Genomic DNA, 22,387 nt, shown 5'->3' with positions numbered 1-22,387 from the left:
GTGTGTGTGTGTGTGTGTGTGTGTGTGTGTCTTTCTCTGTAACTTTACCTCTAAAATAAATTAAATTTGTTTAAAAAAGATGAGACAGAGAGAGGGACAGAGAGAGAAAAGTCTTCCATCTGCTGGTTCATTTCCCAAAAGGCCACAACAGCTGGAGCTAAGCCGATCCGAAGCCAGGAGCCAGGAGCCAGGAGCTTCCTTTGGGTTCCCATGTGGGTGCAGGGGCCAAGCATTTGGGCCATCTTCCACCGATTTCCCAGGCCATAAGCAGAAAGCCAGATCAGAAGAGGCGCAGCCAGAACACGAACTGGCACCCATATGGAATGCTAGCTGCAGGTGGAGGCTTAGCCCACTATACCACAGCACTGGCCACAGTAAATACATCTTTTGAAAGAAAATTTTAAAAAAAAATCTGTAGACTCTGAAACAAACTGTGGTCAATCTCTATACTGCAACTCCCCAGAAAATTGCCTCTGGGGAAATTCTGAGCCACTTTGTGCCTCAGTTTCCCTCTGTGCATTATCACCATCAAGAATATGTTGTGAGAATTCACACATACAGGACTTGAAACAATGTTTGCCATTATTGTCACAAGTCTTATGTTACTAACAATGCCTCTGAAATGAGCCATGTTTACCCTACTTCTCAGAAGAAGCAGAGGCCCAGAAAATTGGAGAGCTTATCTGAGATTGCAATTCCATCCCCTGAGGGTAAGGAAGGGTCCCAGGGTGCAAAAGAGAGGACACTGTCCAGGCTCTGCAGCCTTTTTGAGCCACATCCCTTAGATGCTCGGCAAGAAAATCTGTGCCCCACAGGGATCTCCCTGAATCTGGATTCCAAGCTACCCTTTAATTCCTTGAAATTTATCTTCCATTAAGTTGCATAGTGTTTTTACAACTTATCTTTCTACTTATAGATTGTAAATTTTCCCTCTGCTGAGTCTTATAGCCAACTATTTTTCATTACGTTCGTAGAGCTCAAGGAAAAAAAAAAGAGGCAATTCCTTTATTTGAGAATCCTGACATTTATTAGCATAATAAAACTCTCAAGATGAAATTGCAGTTTTCCAGACAGTAATTTCATTTGCAGGACAACTTACAAGGAATTTACTTGAAAGCCAGGTAAAACCTAAAATATATGAGACATGCAGAAAGTGCAGGCCCCAAATAAAATGAAATGAATGTGTTAGGGATGGAGAACTGAGCTGCTGGCCCTCACGTATTAATTAGTGGGTGACAGGAACAACAGCCCAGGGATTCAGGTTCTCAACGGACCTGGTCTGCTTTCAAAGCTGCTGCTTGAAATTCCTTCTGACACCCTGAAAATCATCACATCCGAGTCCCTGACAACGTTTTGCTGCATTTGTGGTTGTGGCTAGCAATTCCTTTCATTTGGACAGAGTTTTCATAATGCCGATTTAACTGGCCTGCCCCAAACCTAACCATGTCCATACAAAAAAATCCTCCTGTCGGTTGTACTGAGGTTTAGTGAGGGCAAACAACTTAAACAAAGCCACATAGTCGGTAAGTAGCAGAGCCAAGACTAAAGCTTGGTTCTTCTGAATCTCCAATAAAAATCAGGTTATTTTCATAACGATTGGGTATGGTTTTAAAACACTTTAAGTTTCAAGAAATAGGTACCCTCCATCTCTTCATTTTATCCATTCAGTGAGACAGGCAGACAGGAGGGAAGCCTCAGCCCTGACCTGCAAACTGATATTGTTGAACACATTTGTAGGAGGGGTCCTTCCCCTTGCTTCCCCAGAAGGCAGAGACCACAAAGCACAGTGCTACTTGATTGAGGACTGCAACCCTAGAGGAACAGGAAAGGGGCAGGATGGGTAGGCAGCAGGGAAGGAGAAAGAACAAACAGGGAAGTGTCATAGCAGTCCAGCCACTGCTGGGTTTCATCATAACTGGTTGCTCTGTCTTACAAGGCCCTCTTCTAAGAGGCCCTATGAAGAGCTGCCTCTCAGAACAGACCCTCCAGGAGGGAGAAAGGAGGTGAACTGACCAACCAGTCTCAGTCTCCCATTGATCTGAGGTCCACCATGCAGGGCACCAATTGGGAAAGAGATGCCCAGGGCACCATGTGTGGCTATGCTCACGTGACACTGAGCATTGCAGTGAGGAAGAGCAGAGCAAAACTGGTTATAGCAGTGGGAGCTGGGTGGATTATCAAGTCAGGCAAACCAGCTCCTTGATATCCTCAGAGTCCATCCATCCTTTTACTCTCACCAGGACAATGCTAGGAAATTCCAGGGTGGGGATTTGAACCCAAGTCTTCCAAAGCCTGTAATCTTCTTATCATAATATGCTGCCTCTGTGTGTATGGTATAAAGGTGGAACACAGGTGTGTGCACAGTCACCATCCTGAGAGTTATTGAGGAGTCCTTAGGAAAGTCATCTTGTTACTGTGAAGAACACAATCAGATGAAGTGGACAGTAGACTCAAAATCAAAAGGACAGTGAGGACAGAGTTGGTCACTGGAGTAACCTGCACAAAGAGAGCCACCTCCTAGACAGCAGAGGCCTCGTCAGACGTCTATAACCATTCTCGTATTTATAATTCACCCAGGTCTCGGACACATCCGTAGGAATATGTGAATCACTGCCTCACTATCACAAAACCAGGGCCAAGATATGATTCAAAGTTAGAGGAGGGGAGGAGAAGGGGTTAAATAAGGGAGGCAGAGCAGCATTAATCACGTGCCATAGATGCTGGGACTCAGAAGGCTGAATTCCAACATAGGTGATAATGAGCAGTATCGAGGTCCTCCACTTAAACCCTTTGCAAGTCTTTCTTTTGTTATCACTATGACTTTCTAAAAAGTGAGAAGCAGGAAATAACTTACTAGAAACCATCGTTGATTAGTGCTGAGAGACTTTCCGAAGTGCATTCATTCAACATACATTTTGTTACATGTAGGGTTCGGCACTGGAATTATTTTGGGGTTATTAAAATGTGACCAATGCACTCTAAGAACTCAGTTTAGGATAGCCTTGACAAATAGACTTGGTCACATGAGGTCATAGCTAAACTCTTGATGAAAGAGTTGCATCAGCTATTAGCAATGTCTGTCCTGACCACTGGGCGGGGATCAGTAGCACAAATGCCATATATTTCTTATCCCTTGAGTCATAAAAAGCTGCTTGTTCCTCTGGAGGGTGGTGCATCTTCCAGAATCATAAGGAATCAAGCTGGTAAGTTCTGAAGTTCTTAAGCTGAGTTCAAAAAAAAAAAAATTTTTGAAAAGGATGCCCAAAGGAATCCAATTGATAAAGTTAAAAAATCATTCAAACAACAGATGATAGTCTGGTGGGCTGTCCCTCTGTCCACAGGGTTCCTGCAGCAGCTCTCCCCCTGAAACAGTGATAATCTCCTCCTAAAACACAAAAGAAAGAAAACACCTACTTATAATCAAGAAATAGAAATAAGCACCCATCAGAGAGAGACAGGTTCAAGACAGAAAGACCAGGCATCTGCCTGGCCTTCACTGAAATTTCTATAAATGACAGGAAAAAATGTCTTTAAAAAGAAATACATCTGGGGCCAGCATTGTAGCATAGCAGGTAAAGCCGCCACCGCCTGCAGTGCCAACATCTGGTTCAAGACGCGGCTGCTCCACTTCCGATCCAGTTCTCTGCTACGGCCTGGGAAGGCAGTACAAGATGGCCCAACTGCTTGGGCCTCTGCACCAGCATGGGAGAGCTGGAGGAAGCTCCTGGCTCCTGGCTTTGTGTCGGCCCAGCTCCAGCTGTTGTGGCCATTTGGGGGGTGAGCCAGCAGATGGAAGACTTCTCTCTGCCTTTGCCTCTGCCTCTCTGTAACTCTTCCTTTCAAATAAATAAATCTTTTTTTAAAAAAAAGGAAAGAGGCCGGCACCGCGGCTCACTAGGCTAATCCTCCGCCTTGCGGCGCCAGCACACCGGGTTCTAGTCCCGGTCGGGGCGCCGGATTCTGTCCCGGTTGCCCCTCTTCCAGGCCAGCTCTCTGCTGTGGCCCGGGAGTGCAGTGGAGGATGGCCCAGGTGCTTGGGCCCTGCACCCCATGGGAAACCAGGAAAAGCACCTGGCTCCTGGCTCCTGCCATCGGATCAGCGCAGTGCGCCGGCCACAGCGCGCCGGCCATGGCGGCCATTGGAGGGCAAAGGAAGACCTTTCTCTCTGTCTCTCTCTCTCTCTCACTGTCCACTCTGCCTGTCAAAAAATTAAAAAAAAAAAAAAGGAAAGAAATATATCCATGAAAGTATAAAAAATTAAGAAGGCAAGCCATGGGCTAGCGTCATGGCTCACTTGGTTACTCCTCTGCCTGTGGCGCTGGCATCCCATATGGGCACCGGGTTCTAGTCCCGGTTGCTCCTCTTCCACTCCAGCTCTCTGCTGCGGCCCAGGAAGACAGTGGAGGATGGCCCAAGTGCTTGGGCCCCTGCACCCACATGGGAGACCAGGAGGAAGCACCTGGCTCCTGGCTTCAGATTGGCGCAGCACCGCCTATAGCGGCCATTACAGGAGTGAACCAACAGAAGGAAGACCTTTCTCTGTCTCTCTCTCTCACTGTCTATAACTCTACCTGTCAAATAAAAAAAGGCAGGCCATTAACAAATCAAAAATGTTGAAGAATCCTTGGGTAAAAAAAAAAAAGAGAGAGAGACAGGATGAGATTTTCAGAGGAGTCAATATGGGGCACAGGCTGGGGGCAGATTGGGGGCCTCCACAGATCAGAAAATGAGGAAAAGCACGCAGTCCCTGGGAAGTCAAAGAGACCAAAAAATTCAGACCCTTCCATGGCAAAAGATGAGCTCCTCACTTCCAACTCCAAATCCAACAGCATGGAGAGACTAGATTTGGGAAACAGAAAATGAATCCACCCAGTGTCAAACAGGAAATTTAAAACCGAGAGATCACTTCATAGCCCAAATTTATAAGCATTTAAGGAAAATCACAACCATAAAAGAAAGATGCTAAACTCAACAATAGGACTGACAATCTATTAACTCTACTACACAAACAAAAATAGCCTTTAAGAGGTGAGTATTAATCTCCTCCACGGAATAAGAAGAAAATTTGGGGCCGGTGTTGTGGCATAGCGGGTAAAGCCGCAGCCTGAAGTGCCGGCATCCCATACGGGTGCCAGTTCAAGTCCTGGCTGCTCCACTTCTGATCTAGCTCTCTGCTATGGCCTGGGAAAGCAATAGAAGTTGGCCCAATTCCTTGGGCCCCTGCACCCACGTGGGAGAACTGGAAGAAGCTCCTGGCTCCGGCTCAGCTCAGCTCCAGCTGTTGGTGCTATCTGGGGAGTGAACCAGTGATGAAAGACCTCTCTCTCTCTCTCTCTCTCTCTCTCTCTGCCTCTCCTTCTCTCTCTGTGTAACTCTTTCAAGTAAATAAATAAATCTTAAAAAAGAGAAGAAAAGTCACCCATGAAACAAGATTGGGCTATAATAATAATATAAAAGAACAAATGGAAATGCAAAGTACAGCCATGTAATTTAAAAATAGAAAGTGTAGTAGAAGTACTAAAAGCAGAGCAGAATAAAGAACAATGCAGCAACTCACAACAGGAAAGAGACATCTAAATAGGAAAATGGGCTCAGGGTATGAACAGAAGCTTCGTAGAAGAAACCCAAGTGGCCTGGAGTAAATGAAAAGTTCCTCAACAGGGCCAATATTGTGGTATAGCAGGTTAAGCTGCCACCTGCAGCGCCAGCATCCCATATGGGTTCCAGTTCAAATCCCGGCTACCCCACTTCTGATCCAGCACCCTGCTGATGTGCCTGGGAAAGCAGAGGAAAATGGCCCAGGTGCTTTGGCCCCTGTATGCACGTGGGAGACCTGGAAGAAGCTGCTGGCTCCTGGCTTTGGCCTGACTCAGCTCTGGCCATTGCAGCCTTTGGGGAGTGAACCAGAGAATGAAAATTTTCTCAATCTCTTTCTCTCTCTCTCTCTCTCTCTCTGTGTGTGTGTGTGTGTGTGTGTGTTGCATGTGTGTGTGTCCCTCTCTCTGTATAACTCTGCTTTCCAAATAAAATAAATAAAGCTTTTTTTAAAAAAAAAGTTTCTCAACTTCAGTGCTAATCAGATAAATGCAGACTAAACAACAGTGAGCTACAGTGTCTGTCCATCTGATGGAAAAAGAATTAAATGACGGGAGGAAACAGCCTCATAGAGTTTGGCAGAACACGAATTGTTGCCATGATTTCGGAGGGCAGTCTGGCAGATCTTTTCTGTTAAAATGTGCATCCTTCTCTCTCCAGCAATTCCAGTTCAAGGGACCCACCTGAAAGAGTACATAGGCATCCACAGTGATTTACATGGGGAAGTCTCTGCAGCAATTCGTGGTCATAAAAAATTGGAAGCCACATAAGTGGGCAGGAAGAAAGGGCAGACTGGAATATCCATCCATGCCATACATACTGGAGGGCACTTGCAAGATCAAAACATGTTGACATGGAAATACCCTGAAGACAGACAGGAGCAGCAAGCATGTCCTGCTGACCTATAACTGTTGGGTACACTTTTTGCTGCACTTTGTATAGCAATATCTCATTGCCACCTCACCATGACCCCAAGAAGTGAGCGCTACATTAAATCCATGTGGAAACTAAGGCATAAAAGCCTGTGAGTTGCCCACAGTGATGAAGCTGGGCTTTTACACTCAGTAGCATGATCCCGGGGACCATGTTTTTAAAAACCACATCCCATGATTTATTGACCATGTTAGAAAACCAAAGTTGCTGAGCCATACATAAAGACTGTACACAATTTATGGGAAAAATAACAGGACTAGATATTTCATTATGTGCACAGGTTTTGATGTTACTGCTTTGGAAACTCTTGAATAGGTACGTGCCAAACTAATAATTCAGGTGGAATCTGGGAATGAGGATTTGAAATGAATAAGACTTTCACTTTATATCATATTTAATTTTTCTCTGAATGTAATCATGAATTAACTGGGTAATTAAAATTTCAATTTATAAAAGCTAGCCACCAGATCACCACTTGGGCACAGAGAATCTCCCTCTGTAGTATTAGAAACAAAATTGTCAGTCCCAAAAGTTTAGATTTAGAAGAGAATAAAAACCTTCAAAGATATTGTGCCTGGCTTTTGGAGACAGGAACCTGTCCTGGGAGATATCCATTTACCCCTTGCCTGAAACACTTCCAGCCATAAGGAGCTCATCACTGCTAAAGCAGTGGACAGGGAAAGCAAACAATGTGGTTTAGTGGGAGAAATACACACTTTAGAGGGAGACAAACTGAGCTTCACTCCTGGTCCTGGCTGGTGCCAGCCAGAGAACTCAGCCAAACTTCCCAGCCCCCTGGCCTTGGTTTCCTGATCTGAGGCTTCCTGGGGCTAATATGCCTCACAGGCAGAGCCATCATGATGATTAAATGACAGCATGGATGGAGAGCAATAGGCTCAGTGCCGGACACAGAGAGGGGGCCGACCTCCACTCATCCCCTCCCTTCCTTTTCCTTCTGGTTGTTGGGAGCAGCCTTCTGACACAGGCACTTATCTGCCTTGATCCTGGTTAATCCACTTTCCAGGCAGTTTGCTGTATTCAGTGTCCAGGTGCTCTGCATGTGTGATTTTTCTGTGTGTTCTACTCGCAAGGTCAGGTTAAAAGCTGACATCCATGAAGAGACAAAGGCAAAGCAACACAAGTCCAAGGGCTCCTATTACAGCAACAGCACAGTGAACAGTCGAGCAATTCTGTGGACCTTTCCGTGCCTGTGTGGTTTGGGCAGAGGCTGGAGCCCTGAGCTACCTCTGCTCTGTCTCTTGGAATGCCTCAGCCCACCCTTCTGGGTCAGCTCCACCTCTGGCTTTCTCCCAGTTACAGTAGCTGCCAACAGCCACGTTAAAACAGAAGTTTCTTCTTTTTACACACAAGGTTGGTAAAACAACATCTGTCCCAGTGTGGGGTCCAAGGCAGCGTGACAAAGAACAAAAACAGCCAGGACATGAGAACTTCTATATGCATGATCTCATGTAACACAAGCTTTTTACACCCATGTGCCTGAGGCTATGGCTCCAATGAGTCCCCCAAGCATGAGCTGGAAAATTCATTGCCGGTGTCCGAGTATGAAGAGGGGAATCCTTTAAGAGATGGTTAGGCCATGAGGGCTGCACCCTCATAAATGGATTCATGCTTTTATCATTGGAGTGTATTCCCTATAAGAGGACAGGTTTGGTCTCTCTTGCTCTCTTTCTCTCTCACCATCTCTTGCCCTTCTGCCTTTTGCCATGCAGTGACACAGCAAGAAGGCCCTCACTAGACGCCAGCCCCTTGGTCTTAGACTTCATGATAAATTTCCCAGGCTGTGGTATTCTGTTATAACCACATGCAAAGGACTAAGACACCTGGTTAGGACACTGAAGCTCAGCGAGATTGATAATAACCTGCTCAAAGTCCCATCCATAGCGAGGGGTAAAGCTGGAGTTCAAGCAAGACAGGTGTAACTCTCCTGCTAGAAAAGCTTCTCTAACCACAGGGTTTCCTGGTACACCTGAGCTAACACTTGGAAGCTGCCAGAAGCCTGACTAGAATGACCTCAAGAGGGTTCTTCCTAGGAGCGAGACATGGGCTCAGAGAGAGGACCAATCAGACAGTCCCTAAGCACTGACAGTGGGCAGTACTCAGGTACTCAAGGTGAGAAGAGACCTAGAAGCAGGGCCACAGTGCACCAAGTGAGTCACTGGATGAGCCACAGCCTGCTCTCTCCCACCGCATGGCTCAGAGCCTGCCACCTGCACTTGCTCTGGCTCTCCCTTCAGCTCAAGTACCCTCCAGTTTTGGGATACCTTGTGGAAATCAATGAGATCCGTGAGCGTCGCGTGGCGGTTAGGGTCCACTCCCAGGAAGCTGTAGAAATCCCCAGAGGCGTCCACAAGGAAGTGCTTGAACCCTTTCTGCAGGCGGTAGGAGAGGGTGTAACCCCAGATCTTCTCACTGACCCTGACCAGAAAAGCTCCCTCGGCCATGCTCTCCAGGAGATCTTCCGCATCTTCACGGCTGATAATTCCTGATTTACAGAAGAAAACTTAAAAAGTCAACAGCTTCTGCACTGCCTTCTCCTCCCTCCTGCACTCACCCCTGCCCCGAGCCCTGTGGCTCAGTCCACATGCTGTCCCTGGGTCCAGGGGGATCAGAAGGGGGCTAGCCAGCACTCGCCTCATTCCATGGAGGACATATCTTGGCCTAGAGCACCAGCTAGGAGCCTGGGGACAGAGCTTGCTTCTACCAGGACCTGAGTTGAGCACGCTTTCCTCCAAATTAAGCCACATTAATTTGGATTAATTGGGTAAGCAAGGAATTACTAATGAGCTGGAATTATAGCCTCTATCGATTATAAATGCAAGGCAATGGACCCTGCCCTGTCGACAGCCTTAAGAGCCCTGCCTTAATGGGTAGCCCACAATGACTGATGATGAATGCCTAATATCTCTGGGAATATGTAAGTGAGCCCCTGAGAACAGTCTATTCCCATAAGAAGTAAAGACCTCCTTCGAATATCTGTGGACACCAAGCAAAAGGTTTCTTAATGGGGGCGCAGCACTAAGCTGCACGTTGGCCCAAGCAATCAAACTTTCTAAGGTGCTGCAACCCCAGGCAACATGGCTTCAACACAGTATGGAAGTCAGGTGTGGCCTTAGAGTCACTAATGTGTTGGTGGCCAGCCACCCCCTGAACTGCTTTCAGAGAGCCGCTCTCATCCAGCTGATGTAAGAGAGGGAATGGGCTTGGTGGATCAGGCTCTGGAGGGTAGAGAGGTGGATGGAAGAGGACGGTTGGAAGAGCTGGATTGGGGCCAGCACTTGATGCAGCTGTTAAGACGCTACTTGGGATGCCTGCATGCCATATGGGAGTGCCTGTGTTTCAGTCCTGGCTTCACTCCCGGTTCCAGCAACCTACTTCCTGCTAATGCACACCCTGGGAAGCAGCAGATGATGACTCAAGTACTTGGGTTCCTGCCACCTCTGTGAGAGACCCAGATGGAGTTCCTGGTTTCAGGATGGCCCAGCCCCATCTATTGCAGGCATTTGGGAATAACCAGCAGATGGTATATCTTTCTGTGTCTGTTTATCACCCCTTCCATCAATCCCTCACTTTCAAATAAATAAATAAATAAATCCTTGTTAAAGAAAGAGCTGGATTAACTCCCAAACTCTGCCCTGATCTGGCTATGGAGACCTCAGCCAAGCCCTCAATTTTGCCAATGTCAGCTGACATGTAAATGATCATGATTCATCTACTTCAATGAGACATCACGACTATCAAGCCAGATAAAGAATTCAAAATCATTTTATACACTGAGAATAGTTGTGGAAATGTTGTCATCTGTTATCCTGGGAGAGAGGTGAATGGCACCACGTGGCCTCCTTGCACAGCCACCTGTTTTGTTTATCCTTTACCCATTGTCAAGGCCTATTCACCATCAGTGACAGGCAGAGCAGTAGGAGGAGCAGGGCTGTTCATCTCCATGACCATGAGAGACAACACACACCTGCGCCTCCACCCCAGCTTGCCTGCAGTCAGACCCCTTCCACTGCTCTCCTCACTAACACGATGCATGCCACATGGGACTTTCCTTGTGCCCAAAGCAGGGGCACAGAGGCCACCACACTGTCAAATGCCACACCTTTTAGACAAAGTCAGCATGCATGGGGCCACCAATTTCCTCCTTACTCAGGACTTAAACCAAAAAGCAACTGAGTCAGCTACCTCCTCCTCAGTCAGGAAAAAAAAGAGAAAGGGCTCCAAAGACTACCCACGCTCCTGCGTGCAAGGCAGGGTGGGGTGCACCTGGTGCCATTGGTGGTTTCAGCTGCAGCAGCAGTGACAGCAAAAGAGGAGTGAAGGCAATTTCCAGGATTCAAAGACTTGCTGCCTCCCTGGCCCCACATCAGAGAACCCACATCCCAAAAGCAGCTGCAGTAGGGAGGTAAATAAGGGGAAACGGCATGGCTGAGGGATCTGGGGAAGACGGATCAGAAGATGTCACCACCATGCCCACTCCAAGAACCTACAGGTGATGCCCAGCCTGGACTGGAGCTTAGAAAGCAGGGAGGTGTTACATAAGGCAGAAGACTTCATCAAATTTGAATAGTGTTCGACTTCATAACACCCCAAAATCAGTAACAGCAAAATGACCACATTATGGCTCCCTTCATCTAAACCCCTGAACAGCTCCCTGCTGACTTAGAGCAGAGCCAGGCACAGGAACAACGGCGATGGGCATCCGTGCCCCGACCACCTCCCTGTCCAGGCTTCCTGCTTGCTTTCCTTGGGCGAAAGCTTTACCCTCATTCCTAGCCCCATTTGCCCTAGCTGACTTTAAGCCCTCACTGAAGGCCCCACTCCTCTTCCATCCCAGAATCTCAGACTGCTGGTCTTCACCCCAACCTTGTGCAAGTCAGAAATAGATGACCCTGGGGTGGTTGAATTAGAAAAAGAGGCCTGGGACAGGCATTGTGCTGCAGCAGGCTAAACCACTGCCTTGACATTGGCATCCCACATGGGAGTGCCAATCAGAGTCCTGGCTGTTCCACCTCCCACCCAGCTCCCTCCTAATGTGCCTGGGGAGGCAGCAGAAGATGGTCCAAGTACTTGGGCCCCTGCCCAGATAGAGGACCCAGATAGAGGTCTAGGCTCCTGGCTTCAGCCTGCTCCAGACCTTGCAGCCATTTGTGGAGTAAAACAGCAGTTGGAAGGTCTCTCTCTCTCTCTCTCTCTCTCTCTGTGTGTGTGTGTGTGTGTGTGGCTTGCATTGGGTTCACTGAGAATCCCACACATGGGTTAGCATTGGAGGCCACCTTGTGCAGGTGGCAATGGTGATGGTCCCACCAGCTTTTGTTGCCCCCTACAACCCAATCTTCTCAACACGAGCTGCTGGGGGAGACCTCCTTCAGAGGTACCCCAGCCTGGGTCCCTGGGGCCCAATCCATGCCACTCCAGGAGACATCTGGGTTGACTCGGATATAAGTGCCCATGAATTCTGCACTCTCTTCCATACTTACCCAGAAATCAATAAGATAATCTGGCACAAGACCACAACTAATGCAGCCTCATAGTACAGGATGCAAAGAGCATTTCCCAGAAGACCCAACCCCCAAGGGAAAAGGTACAGGAAGCATGCAGGAAGAAGCTGTCCTGCCTCCCAACACCATGTACTTTACCTTCTCCCTTTCTCTCTCCCTGGACTGCCTTTCAGGCAATGGTAGAGTGGTTGGGGAACAAGAATTAATCATCCTCCATTCACCTCACCTCTGCCTCCTAAACAGTCTACACCCTCTGGGGAGGGGCGATCTCCTCACCCTTCCAGTTGGGGAGCAAATACACTGTCAGGGCCATTGCCACTTTCTGACTCCACTAATGATCAGGGATGGCAGAAGGAAAACACGGTTTTCCTGTAGTCACCAAGAACATTTTGGGTCCCTCCTTTCTGCTATTGTTCTTTCCTCCCTTTGCTAAATATTTATGAAGCACTATGGAGGAACCAGGCCTCTTGCTGGGCCCCAGGAGTCAGCAATGAATGAAACACAGTTCCTGCCTTTCAGGAGCTCTGACTCTGGACAGAAATAAAGACTGGCAGACAATGCATTCTTAATAGAATAAAATAGGGGCTGACGCTGTGGCACAGCAGGTTAAGCCGCCACTTGTAACGCTCACATGCCATGTCAGAGCACCAGTTCGAGTCCCGGCTGCTCTACCTCCAATCCAGCTCCTTGGTAATGCACCAGGAAAAGCAGCAGAGGAGGGCCGAACTACAAGGACCCCTGCCACCCACAAGGGAGACCCTGAGGGAGTTTCAGGCTCCTGGCTTCAACCTGGACCAGCCCCAGCCTTTTAAGGAATGAACCAGTAGATAAAAGGTCTCTTTCTCTCTTTTCTTACCCTTGTTCTTTCTCTCTCTCTCTCTCTTTCTCTCCACCCCCCCCCCCACTGCCTTTCAAATAAATAGATAAACAAATCTTTTTAAAAAATAAAGTGGGCTAACTGTAAGCAGTGAGAATAAAGGCCGTGTGAGTTTGGGCTTGGGTACTGTGGGAGCACCCAGGACAGACAGCTCACCCAGCTCTGCAGCCCAGGGGTGAAAATGACAGTTATTATAATGAGACCAGAAAGGTTAGATTTAAGAGGCAAGACAAGGAGGGCAGCTGGTAAAAATAATTAGCATGTGGTCCTGGTGGCTTTGGGGAAGCTCACGTGGAAGTTGAGTGTGGCAAGATATGTAGGGGTCAGTGAGGGTCAAACCCCGAAACGATTCTCCATACCATGGGAAGGTTGCAGGACTCAATTCTGAGAGCAATGGGGAGCTGCCCAGCACATGCACACTCCCTGTCTCCATGCAATGCCCTGCACTGCCTCAGACGCTGCCAGCAAGAAGGCGTCACCTGATACAGACCCTCGACCTTGCACCTCCAGAGCCGTGACCCAAAATAAACCTCCTATCCAGTCTGCAGTATTATGATATTCACAACTGAATACAGGCACTGTAGGGCAATCTCTTTTTTAAAATTTACATATGAAATGACAATAATGGATCCTTTGAGGGTTTAGAAGACAGAATTACAATACTGAACATCTTAGCCATTTGGAGCAGTCTGTTAGGGGTTAACACTTCTGTTTGTTTAGGAAGAGAACAAAGATGTTTGTCACGTTTAGTGTGTGTTAAGTGTGCATGTTACATTATCTAAATTAACAAAAAATGTGGGTGTTGAGGGTGGTATAACCTGCAAATAATAAAGGTGGCAAAATGGAGTGAGAAAAAATTTTTTCAATAAAGAGTGAGAAAAGCAAATACCTGAAGAATAAGTGCACAGTGATTCCATTTCTATTAGGCTGAAAAGCTCGCAAAACTCAACAGTGCAGTGTTCAAGATATACAAGCAATAAATGAAGCAAAGAGATGATTCATCCAAGGGATCCTATGTGGGAAGGGAGAGGACTGTGGAAGGGAGAAGAACAAGGATGGCTGCTATTTCCACTGCTCAGGCTTCCTTTATGCATGGGTATACGTTGTATTTATTCAATATTTCATATTTAAAATACATTAGCTTTGGTGCTCTGCAGCCTCCATACAGCCACTATGGCACTCATTCAGTGTCAATGTGCTTTGGGTACTGAGCAGGTTGCCACCCAGAACTAAAGGTCACTAATGAGCTTTAAATGATGCTGGGTGATTTGAGTCCCTGCGCATGGTTCCTTTTTTTTTTTTAAGATTTTTTATTTATTTGCAAATCAGAGTTACAGAGAGAGAGAAAGACACACACACACACAGAGAGAGAGAGAGAGAGAGATTCCACTGGCTGGTTCACTCCCCAAGTGGCCACAATAGCCAGGGATGAGCCAGACTGAAGCCAGGAGTCAGGAGCTTCATCCAGGTCTCCCAAATGGGTGGCAGGGGCCCAAATACTTGGGCCATCTTCTGCTGCTTTTCCCAGGCCATTAGCAGAGAGCTGGATCCAAAGTAGGGCAGCTGGGACAAGAACTGGTGCCCATATGGAATACTGGCACTGCAGGCAGCAGCTTTACCCACTACGCCACAGCCCTGGCACCCTGAGCATGGTTCTTGACCCTGGCTAATGCCCAGGTTTCACTCCCAGAGAGTCTGGTTTAATTCATGAAGGGTATACCAAGCATCAATACTGTTTAAAATCTTCTAGGTAATTCTAATATATAGCCAGATTTGAAAATCAGTTGTCTTACAAGCTAGGATTGACAGAGACACAAAAAGTAGCTTTCACATTCTAGAAACTCCCTCTGGATTCAGAGCAATACTTCACAGAGTCTTATAGACTTACTCCAGAGGGGATATAGGATGGGTCCCATGAGAACTTGTGGCCAGACAGGAAAGGGGAAAGGGAGCTTTTCCTGGGCTGGAGTTGGGACGGAGGGAGAAAAGGACTGAAGGAGTACACGTCATCGTTCCTCTGCAACCCACACCCCGAGGAGACTGAGATGGTGGCTGGAAAAGAGGAGTTCCTGTGCCCCCATTTCTACTCTAGAATCTAGCAGGTGCCTTGTGCTTGCATGATGGGACTTAGGCAGGCAGAAGTGGCAGGTTTGGAGACAGAAGTCTATAAGTGTTGACTTCCTGCCTCCCCGAGTTTCTAGGAGGCTTGGAGGGGTTCTATGAGAGTTCTAGTGTAGGATTTGGAGCAAGGAGGTAGAGCAACCCTCATTTGTGGCTGGTGGAACCAGAGACTGGGTCAGACTTCTGGAGAAGCCTCCAGGGAACCAATGTGCATGGTCTGGCCAACAATTCCATTCCTGAGAAGTATTGGGCAAAAGTCCTCATGCGGGTCACAAAGAGCCAGTGCAAGGAGCTTAAGTAGTTGTGGCAATGAGTTGAAGGCAAACGAGATGTCCTAGACTCTGAGAACAGAGGGGTGAAATGAGGCTGATGAACCCATGGAGGAGCCTGTAGCAGTTAGAAATAAAATATCAGAAGTACACACAGCACAGATCTAGTGGCATGGTGCTCAGTGAGATAAAGCAGCATGAATTATTGAAAGCACCTCACAATTCATGCAGCTGCATGTATAGGTTCAGGAAGTAAATTCTGAGAAGATGCTGTAGTGGCAGCAGCATCATTTTTCATTCTCTTCAAATCCCCAAATAAAAACAGGGCAAAACAAAAGGCCATGGACTATATTTACAATAAAACTAGGTGATAAATATCCCCATGAACCCTACTACAGTCAGATTGCATCCCCCCACATTCCTACATGAAAACTTGTTTATCCGTGTGGTAGTATTAACAGCTGGAGACTTTAGGAGGTGATGAAATCATGAGGGTGAAGCTTTGATGGATGAAATTAGGACTCTTATAAAAGGGCTTGTGGAAGTGGATCATTCTCTTCTACTTTTCCACCATGCGAAGACACAATGTTCAAGGCAGCACCTTGGAAGCAGAGACTTGAGACCTCACCCAACACTGAGCATGCTTGGGCCATCGTCTTTAGCCCCCAGAATGGTGATGAAATAAGTTTCTGGGTTTGGTTTTTTTTTTGAGATTTATTTATTTATTTATTTGAAAGTCAAGGTTACAGAGAGAGAGAGAGAGAAAGAGAGAGAGAGAGGCATAGATATATTCCATCCACTGGCCCACTTCCCAGATGGTCTCAATGGCCAGGACTGGGCCAGGTCCAAATCAAGAGCCAGGAGCTTCATCCAGATTCCCATATGGGTAGCTGGGGCCCAAACACTTGGGCCATCCTCCACTGCTTTTCCCAGGACACTATCAAGGGTCAGAATTGGAGCAGCCAGGACACAAACCGGAGCCCATATGGGATGCCATATGGCAACACCTTTTCCTGCTTTGCCACAGTGCCAGACCCAAGTTTCTGTTCTTTATAAATTACCCTGTCCTGGGTATTTTACTATAACATCCCAGACAGAGTAAAACAAAACTCAAATACAAATAGTGATGGGAACAAAACATTGTGGTGTACTGGGTTAAGTTGCCACCTTCAACACTGGCATCCCGTATGAGTGCCGGTTCAAGTGTCGCCTGGTCCACAATCCAGCTCCCTGCTGATGGCCTAGGAAAGCAGTGAAAGATGACCCAAGTGCTTGGGACCCTGCACCCATGCTGGAGACCTTTAAGAAGCTCCTGGCTCCTGGCTTCAGCCTGGCCCAGCCCTGTGGCCATTTGGGAAGAGAACCAGCAGATGGATGATCTGTCTCTCTCCCTCTCTCTGTAATTTTGACTTTCAAATAAATAAATAAATCTATAAATCTTAAAAAAAAGACTTTCATGATTCCAGTGTCTGCACAGGAGGAAGAAGAAATAAACAGCCAGGGTGTTGGGAGGCTCCAAGAGTAGTCAACTGGCTGGGAAGCCAGAGACCAAACAGCTGAGATAGGGAAAGGCTTTGCCTTCCCTTCTCCTAGATGAGCGGAAGAGGCCCATGTCAAGACCCTCCAAGGCCGGTTTCAACCACTGGAAGTGGAATCAAAACAGGGAAAGACCAGGGCAAAGAGAAGAAAGAAAGAGAAGATCCTGACCCACACGAGGGAGGGAATGGAGCCTGGAAATCCCAGGAAACGAGTTCTTGCCCTACCTGTGGACGCTACACAAAAACAACCAACAGGGAAGCTCTGTGGACTTGAAACACTTTCCTGGCCCTTGTTCCATGAGGAAAGTTCAGGAAACCAGTTAAAGAAAACAAGTTCTCTGTGGGTGATACCTCGAGATCAGAAGACCTTGAACTTTCCAGACTGGCTGTTTATTGGTGTAGTGGGTAAGACACGGTTTGGAACACCTGTATCCCATATTCAGAGTGCCTGGGTTCAAGTCCTGGCTCATTTTTCCTTTCCAGCTTCCTGCTAATGTACATCCTGGAAAGCACCAGGTGTTGCCTCAAGTAGTTGGGTCTCTGACAAAGGACTAACTTCCAAAATCTATAAAGAACCCCAGAAATTCAATGACAACAAAACAAACAATCCAGTTAAGAAATGGGCAAAGGAACTGAACAGACATTTCTCAAGAGAGGTAATTCAAATGGACAATAGACACTCAGGATCACTAGCCACCAGAGAAACGCAAATCAAAACCACATTGAGGTTTCACCTCGCCCCCATTAGAATGATTCACATGCAGAAATCAACAAACAACAAATGCTATCTAGGATGTGGGGAGCAGGGTACCTTAACCCACTGTTGGTGGAAATGCAAACTGATACAGCCACTGCGGAAGACAGTATGGAGATATCTCAGAAAGCCTAATGTAGACCCACCATATGAGCCAGCTATTCCACTCCTGGCCATTTATCCAAAGGACATGAAATCAGCATATCAAAGAATTATCTGTTCCCCCATGTACATTTCAGCTCAATTTACAACAGCTAAGATATGTAATCAACCCAGATGCCCAGCAACTAAAGACTGGCTAAAGAAATTATGGTATATATACACTATGGAATACTACACAGCAGTAAAACTGTGAGTTTTGCTCCTATAAATTACATTTTAAGTACTGTATTAGTAACTACAGATCAGAGAGACTATGTGGTATTTATCCTTTTGTGACAGGCTTATTTCACTAAGTATAATGGTTTCCAGTTGCATCCATTTTGTTGCAAATGACAGAATTTCTCTCTTTCTTTCTTTCTTCCTCTCTTGCTTGCTTGCTTTTTTCTGCTGCTACCATATTGGGTCCTGAGCACAGACTCAGCCCAAGACAATCAGTTTAGGAATCAAAGGCAGAAGCAGGTGGAGGTATCATCAGGAAACTGAGCCAGAAGCCAAGCTTACAGATCAAGGCCCTCAAGAAGAACTAAGGAAGAGTGCACCTGAGCCTACCTGTAGGTGCACAGGGTGCCTCCAAGACCAGGCACCCAAGGTCACACAAGTAGCCGTAGCACTCCTAGTGAGGCCTCTGCAGAAAGGACAGGGCCAAGATGGTGGACAGAGGCTCACTAGGGCAGTAGCCCCTTCCCCTGTAGAGAAGGAAGGGGATTCAGAAGAAAAGGTGTAAGCTGGCCTAGCCAGCAAACCCAAGTGTGCTTTCACTGTCCCAGTACCAGCACCATTACTGCTACAGATAGGCACTTGCAGCCAGCACCTGGTACAGTGGGACCAGCAACACCCACCTCCAGTGTTTCTGCACCATAAGCACAAATCCTGGGGAGTTCTTTCTAACACCTCCCTAATCATCTCCCTGGATTCCACATGGGTGCTCTCAAACAATGCCAACAACTTCAGGTTCACCATCAAAATACTTACTCCAACGACGCTAATCGGCGGAAGACCTAGGAAAGGGAAGGCACTTTATGCTCTCAAAGGACACTGTGCTCTAATGCACCCATAAATCCTCTCGTTAGCAAATCCTCCAAACAGACCTGGGCCTCCAAGCCCAGCCCCTCCTCCACCTCCATTCCGTTCCCTGAAATCATTAGCTCGGAATTGAACCTGAGTAACCAAATGAGCTCTTTTTTATTTCTCCCTTAGCATTTCACCCTGAACAGAAAGGAACCAAGGCAGGCCAGCCACAATGTTTTACTTTTTATGGGTATCAATTTATCTGCTGTGCATATTTCTCAAAGCTTTCACTGCAGCTACGCCTCACCAGCTGACAACTTCTCCATTACCGCTCAGCTATCTCTCATTCATTTTTGTGACTTCCCTTTCTTATTGCCATACTTTCCAGACGATATCATTAAAGAGGCTGGAAGCTCTTCATTCTCGACAGTTTCTCAAAGCATTCTAAAGCCACGGAGATGATGATGAATGAGTTCAAATGCCTTCATTTTTTATAACTGCAAATGAAACTTAACCATGGCTAACTGCTGAGACAAGGGTTTCACAGAGTGAACTTATTGGCTCTAGATATATTTATGCACGAGAGATAACACCCATGCCCACAGTGGTCTGCTTCAAGCAGATGTGCCAGGTTCTAATCACTAATGTCATTCCTAACAGGGGTTGGACCAACCAGCAAATGACCCCTGAAACTGGCTACACAAGGGTCCTGGGTAGCACTTACTCCACTGGGTGTATACATTTATGATATGGTTATTAGTTTAATGTCACTCTTGCTGATTACACTGGCAGCTTCACTACAGCAAAGACCAGGTTACTTTTCAGTCTATGGTGGACATAGCTTGGTCTTTCCTGCACCGTGCCATTCACCCATCTTCTGGTGAGGGAACTGTGACCTTCCTTTAGGAAGTACATGCTGTCCATCTGTGCCATAGGGTGAAGTCCACCTACCCCTATCATGTGAATGTGATTTGGCTCCTGAACCCATACAGGACTTTAAACCTCCAAGTTGTAGGTTAAGAGAAGGTAGAAATTCAATCCACTTATGGTGTTTTGGAGGAGGCCAAGTCTGAGATCCTTAGGTCACTGGGGATGTGCCCTGGGAAGGTAGATTCCTTGAGAGTTGTTATAAATGCTTGAGCTTGTGCCCAATTTCTCTCTCTGCTTCCTGGCTTGTCCTGTGATCCTTCCTATGCACCTGTACACCACTGCCATCTGCCAGCCCAGCAGAGACCAAACCAATGGGGCTGCCTTAGACTTGAACCTACAAAACCGTGAGCTAAATTAACACCTTTTCCCTTTATGCAGTTAGTTGCCTCAGGTATTTTGTTGCCCTGACACAAAAGCTGACTAATACATGCACTCCAAACATGGCCACGTAATCCAGACCAGCCAATCAGATAGCTCATCGACCAGGGAATGGCACGTGAACATGTGTCAAAATCAAAATCAGTAAGGCAGGCAATGGGGACTAATATTGGGGCTATTGGGAGAAAAACATGTGCTCTCTTCTGATGGATTTGAACCTCGAAGAATGCATGCATGCAATCTCAAGCCGATGCATTGCTTGAGAATGGAAAGAACATTGATGGCAACAAATGAGGGATGGAGAGGGGCCAGCCCCCTAGGAACCCTATCTAGGTAACTCAACAATTTCAAACACTGTCGATCACATCTTACTCTACTTGTACCTAAGGACTTTGAAGACTGTTTGGAGACTCACATGGTATCCTTTAAGAATTCTATTCTGCCTCAGGAGAAGACACTCTCCCCAGCCAGGAGCAGGGTACAGCAGCTGAAACAGCTGGCCTCCCAGACTGGAAATAGCTGGGGATGGCCACCTTTCCATCCTCAAGGAGATGTTCTGGGCAGGAAATGGACTGACTCCAGGACTGTTACTTAACCTCCAGAAGCTCTATTCCCTCCCTTGGGAGATGTCAGCAAGGCTGCAACGCATCACTGACATGAGCAAGGATTCTGACACCGTCACCTCCCTCACCTCCTAACAGTGTAACCCGGACAAGTGACTTCACTTCTCTGTGCCTCCGCTTCCTCTTCGTGGAAAGAGACCAACGCTAGCATGTAGCACATGGTGAGGGTATAAAGATTAAACGAGTGCACATATGGGAAGTCCCAGCAGAGTGCCCAGCATTCTGTGAGCACTGTGTACATACACGCTGGTATTACTACCTATTCCAGAGAGTTGTGTGAGGAATAAGTGAAATAGTGATATTCAGTGTTTACTTGACCTAATGCCAGCAACAAAGTAAATGTCCAATAAGTTATTAGTTAAAACACAAAAAATCAGTGTGGCCCCACAGGTGAGACCAACCACTAAACTTCATGGATACTGGCCAGTGCTCATCTAAGGACGGGTACGAGGTCAGACATACCCTGCCCAGTATGGCACCAATCCAAGTGGTAACTTTTTGCACCTCCAGATAGACACAGGCCCATACAGGGTACAGGGCTTGGAGGCAGAGCAGGCATCAGAACTCTAGATAGCTGGAAGAAGTAAAAATGTTGGAAAAACTGAGGCCAGCACCGTGGCTCACTTGGTTAATCCTCTGCCTGCAGCACCAGCATCCCATATGGGCGCCAGATTCTAGTCCCGGTTGCTCCTCTTCCAGTCCAGTTCTCTGCTGTGGCCCAAGAGGGCAGAGGAGGATGGCCCTAGTGCTTGGGCCCCTGAACCCACATGGGAGACCAGGAGGAGGCTCCTGGCTCCTGGCTTCAGATCAGCGCAGCACCGGCCATGGCAGCCATTGGGGGAGTGAACCAACAGAAGGAAGACCTTTCTCTGTCTCTCACTGTCAATAACTCTACCTTTCAAATTAAAAAAATTGTTGGAAAAACCATCACAATCTATGCTCTCCTGAAGCAAACATAAGCCCATCCTCTGTAGACCTTTTTTTGAAGCTACCTAGCTAGTAAATCCTTAAGAAAAAAAAAAAGAATGAAAAATATTCCATTATTTCTCAGTTAGAAAAGTTTAAACAAAAACTTAACAGGAAAGTGGGTCAACTGACCTACTTTTTTCTCCTTTAGAAAGTTTTGCATTTGAGATCAGAGTTGGTGGGAAATTTCCTTCCCAAATTGTACTCAGGAGAGGGAAATTAGCAATCTGACTTGACATGATGGCTTATGACATGATAACCAGCCTTCCAAGTGCCCTGTGTGTTGCACATAATGCCTTTTTTAAAAATTACAAAATGGGTGTCATGGTCATAATGAAAGAAACTTTAGACTTGTACTTTCTGGAAAGCTAAATAAAGGTCACCTCCCTGTTGTATACTTAGTGTCATCTTTTTATTTCTGAATGACAGCAGTTACTTAAGGTTATAAAGCCACCATCATACATGCTGCGGTGTGATGTCTCCAAGGGCCACTGTGTGTATGTATTCCACCTAACAAACAGAACCACTGGTTTCATGCCAGGCATTTCCCAAACACCTTATAAATATTAAAGCATCTAATCCTTATAACATCACTATGGAGTGGGTATCATTATTTTCTCCAACCCTGATTTCTTCAGCAATCCTTTGGTTGACATGGATTTCAGCACCTGGGTCCACATTCCTGAAGTTCCCAGTACCCCATCCTGGTTGCC

At 46.8% G+C, this 22,387-nt stretch overlaps 1 protein-coding gene across 2 annotated transcripts in view; it reads right to left on the bottom strand.

The window, feature by feature from the left end:
• Positions 1 to 1,006: 1,006 nt before the first annotated feature.
• Positions 1,007 to 22,387, bottom strand: part of SH2D4B (SH2 domain containing 4B) — a 104,262-nt gene continuing 82,881 nt past the window's right edge. For both annotated transcript variants that reach the window (XM_070057949.2, XM_089313595.1), the window contains 2 exons: positions 8,812 to 9,032; positions 1,007 to 3,385 (listed from right to left, as the gene is read on the bottom strand). In XM_070057949.2, the coding sequence (XP_069914050.1) occupies positions 3,293 to 3,385; positions 8,812 to 9,032 (314 nt within the window). In that variant the 3' untranslated portion in view covers positions 1,007 to 3,292. The remainder of the gene's footprint in view (positions 3,386 to 8,811; positions 9,033 to 22,387) is intronic.

This window comes from Oryctolagus cuniculus, chromosome 15 (assembly GCF_051225735.1).
Source record: "Oryctolagus cuniculus isolate XC-2025 breed Fujian yellow rabbit chromosome 15, ASM5122573v1, whole genome shotgun sequence".
Classification (NCBI taxonomy): domain Eukaryota; kingdom Metazoa; phylum Chordata; class Mammalia; order Lagomorpha; family Leporidae; genus Oryctolagus; species Oryctolagus cuniculus.
This window is presented reverse-complemented; position numbering and strand designations above follow the sequence as displayed.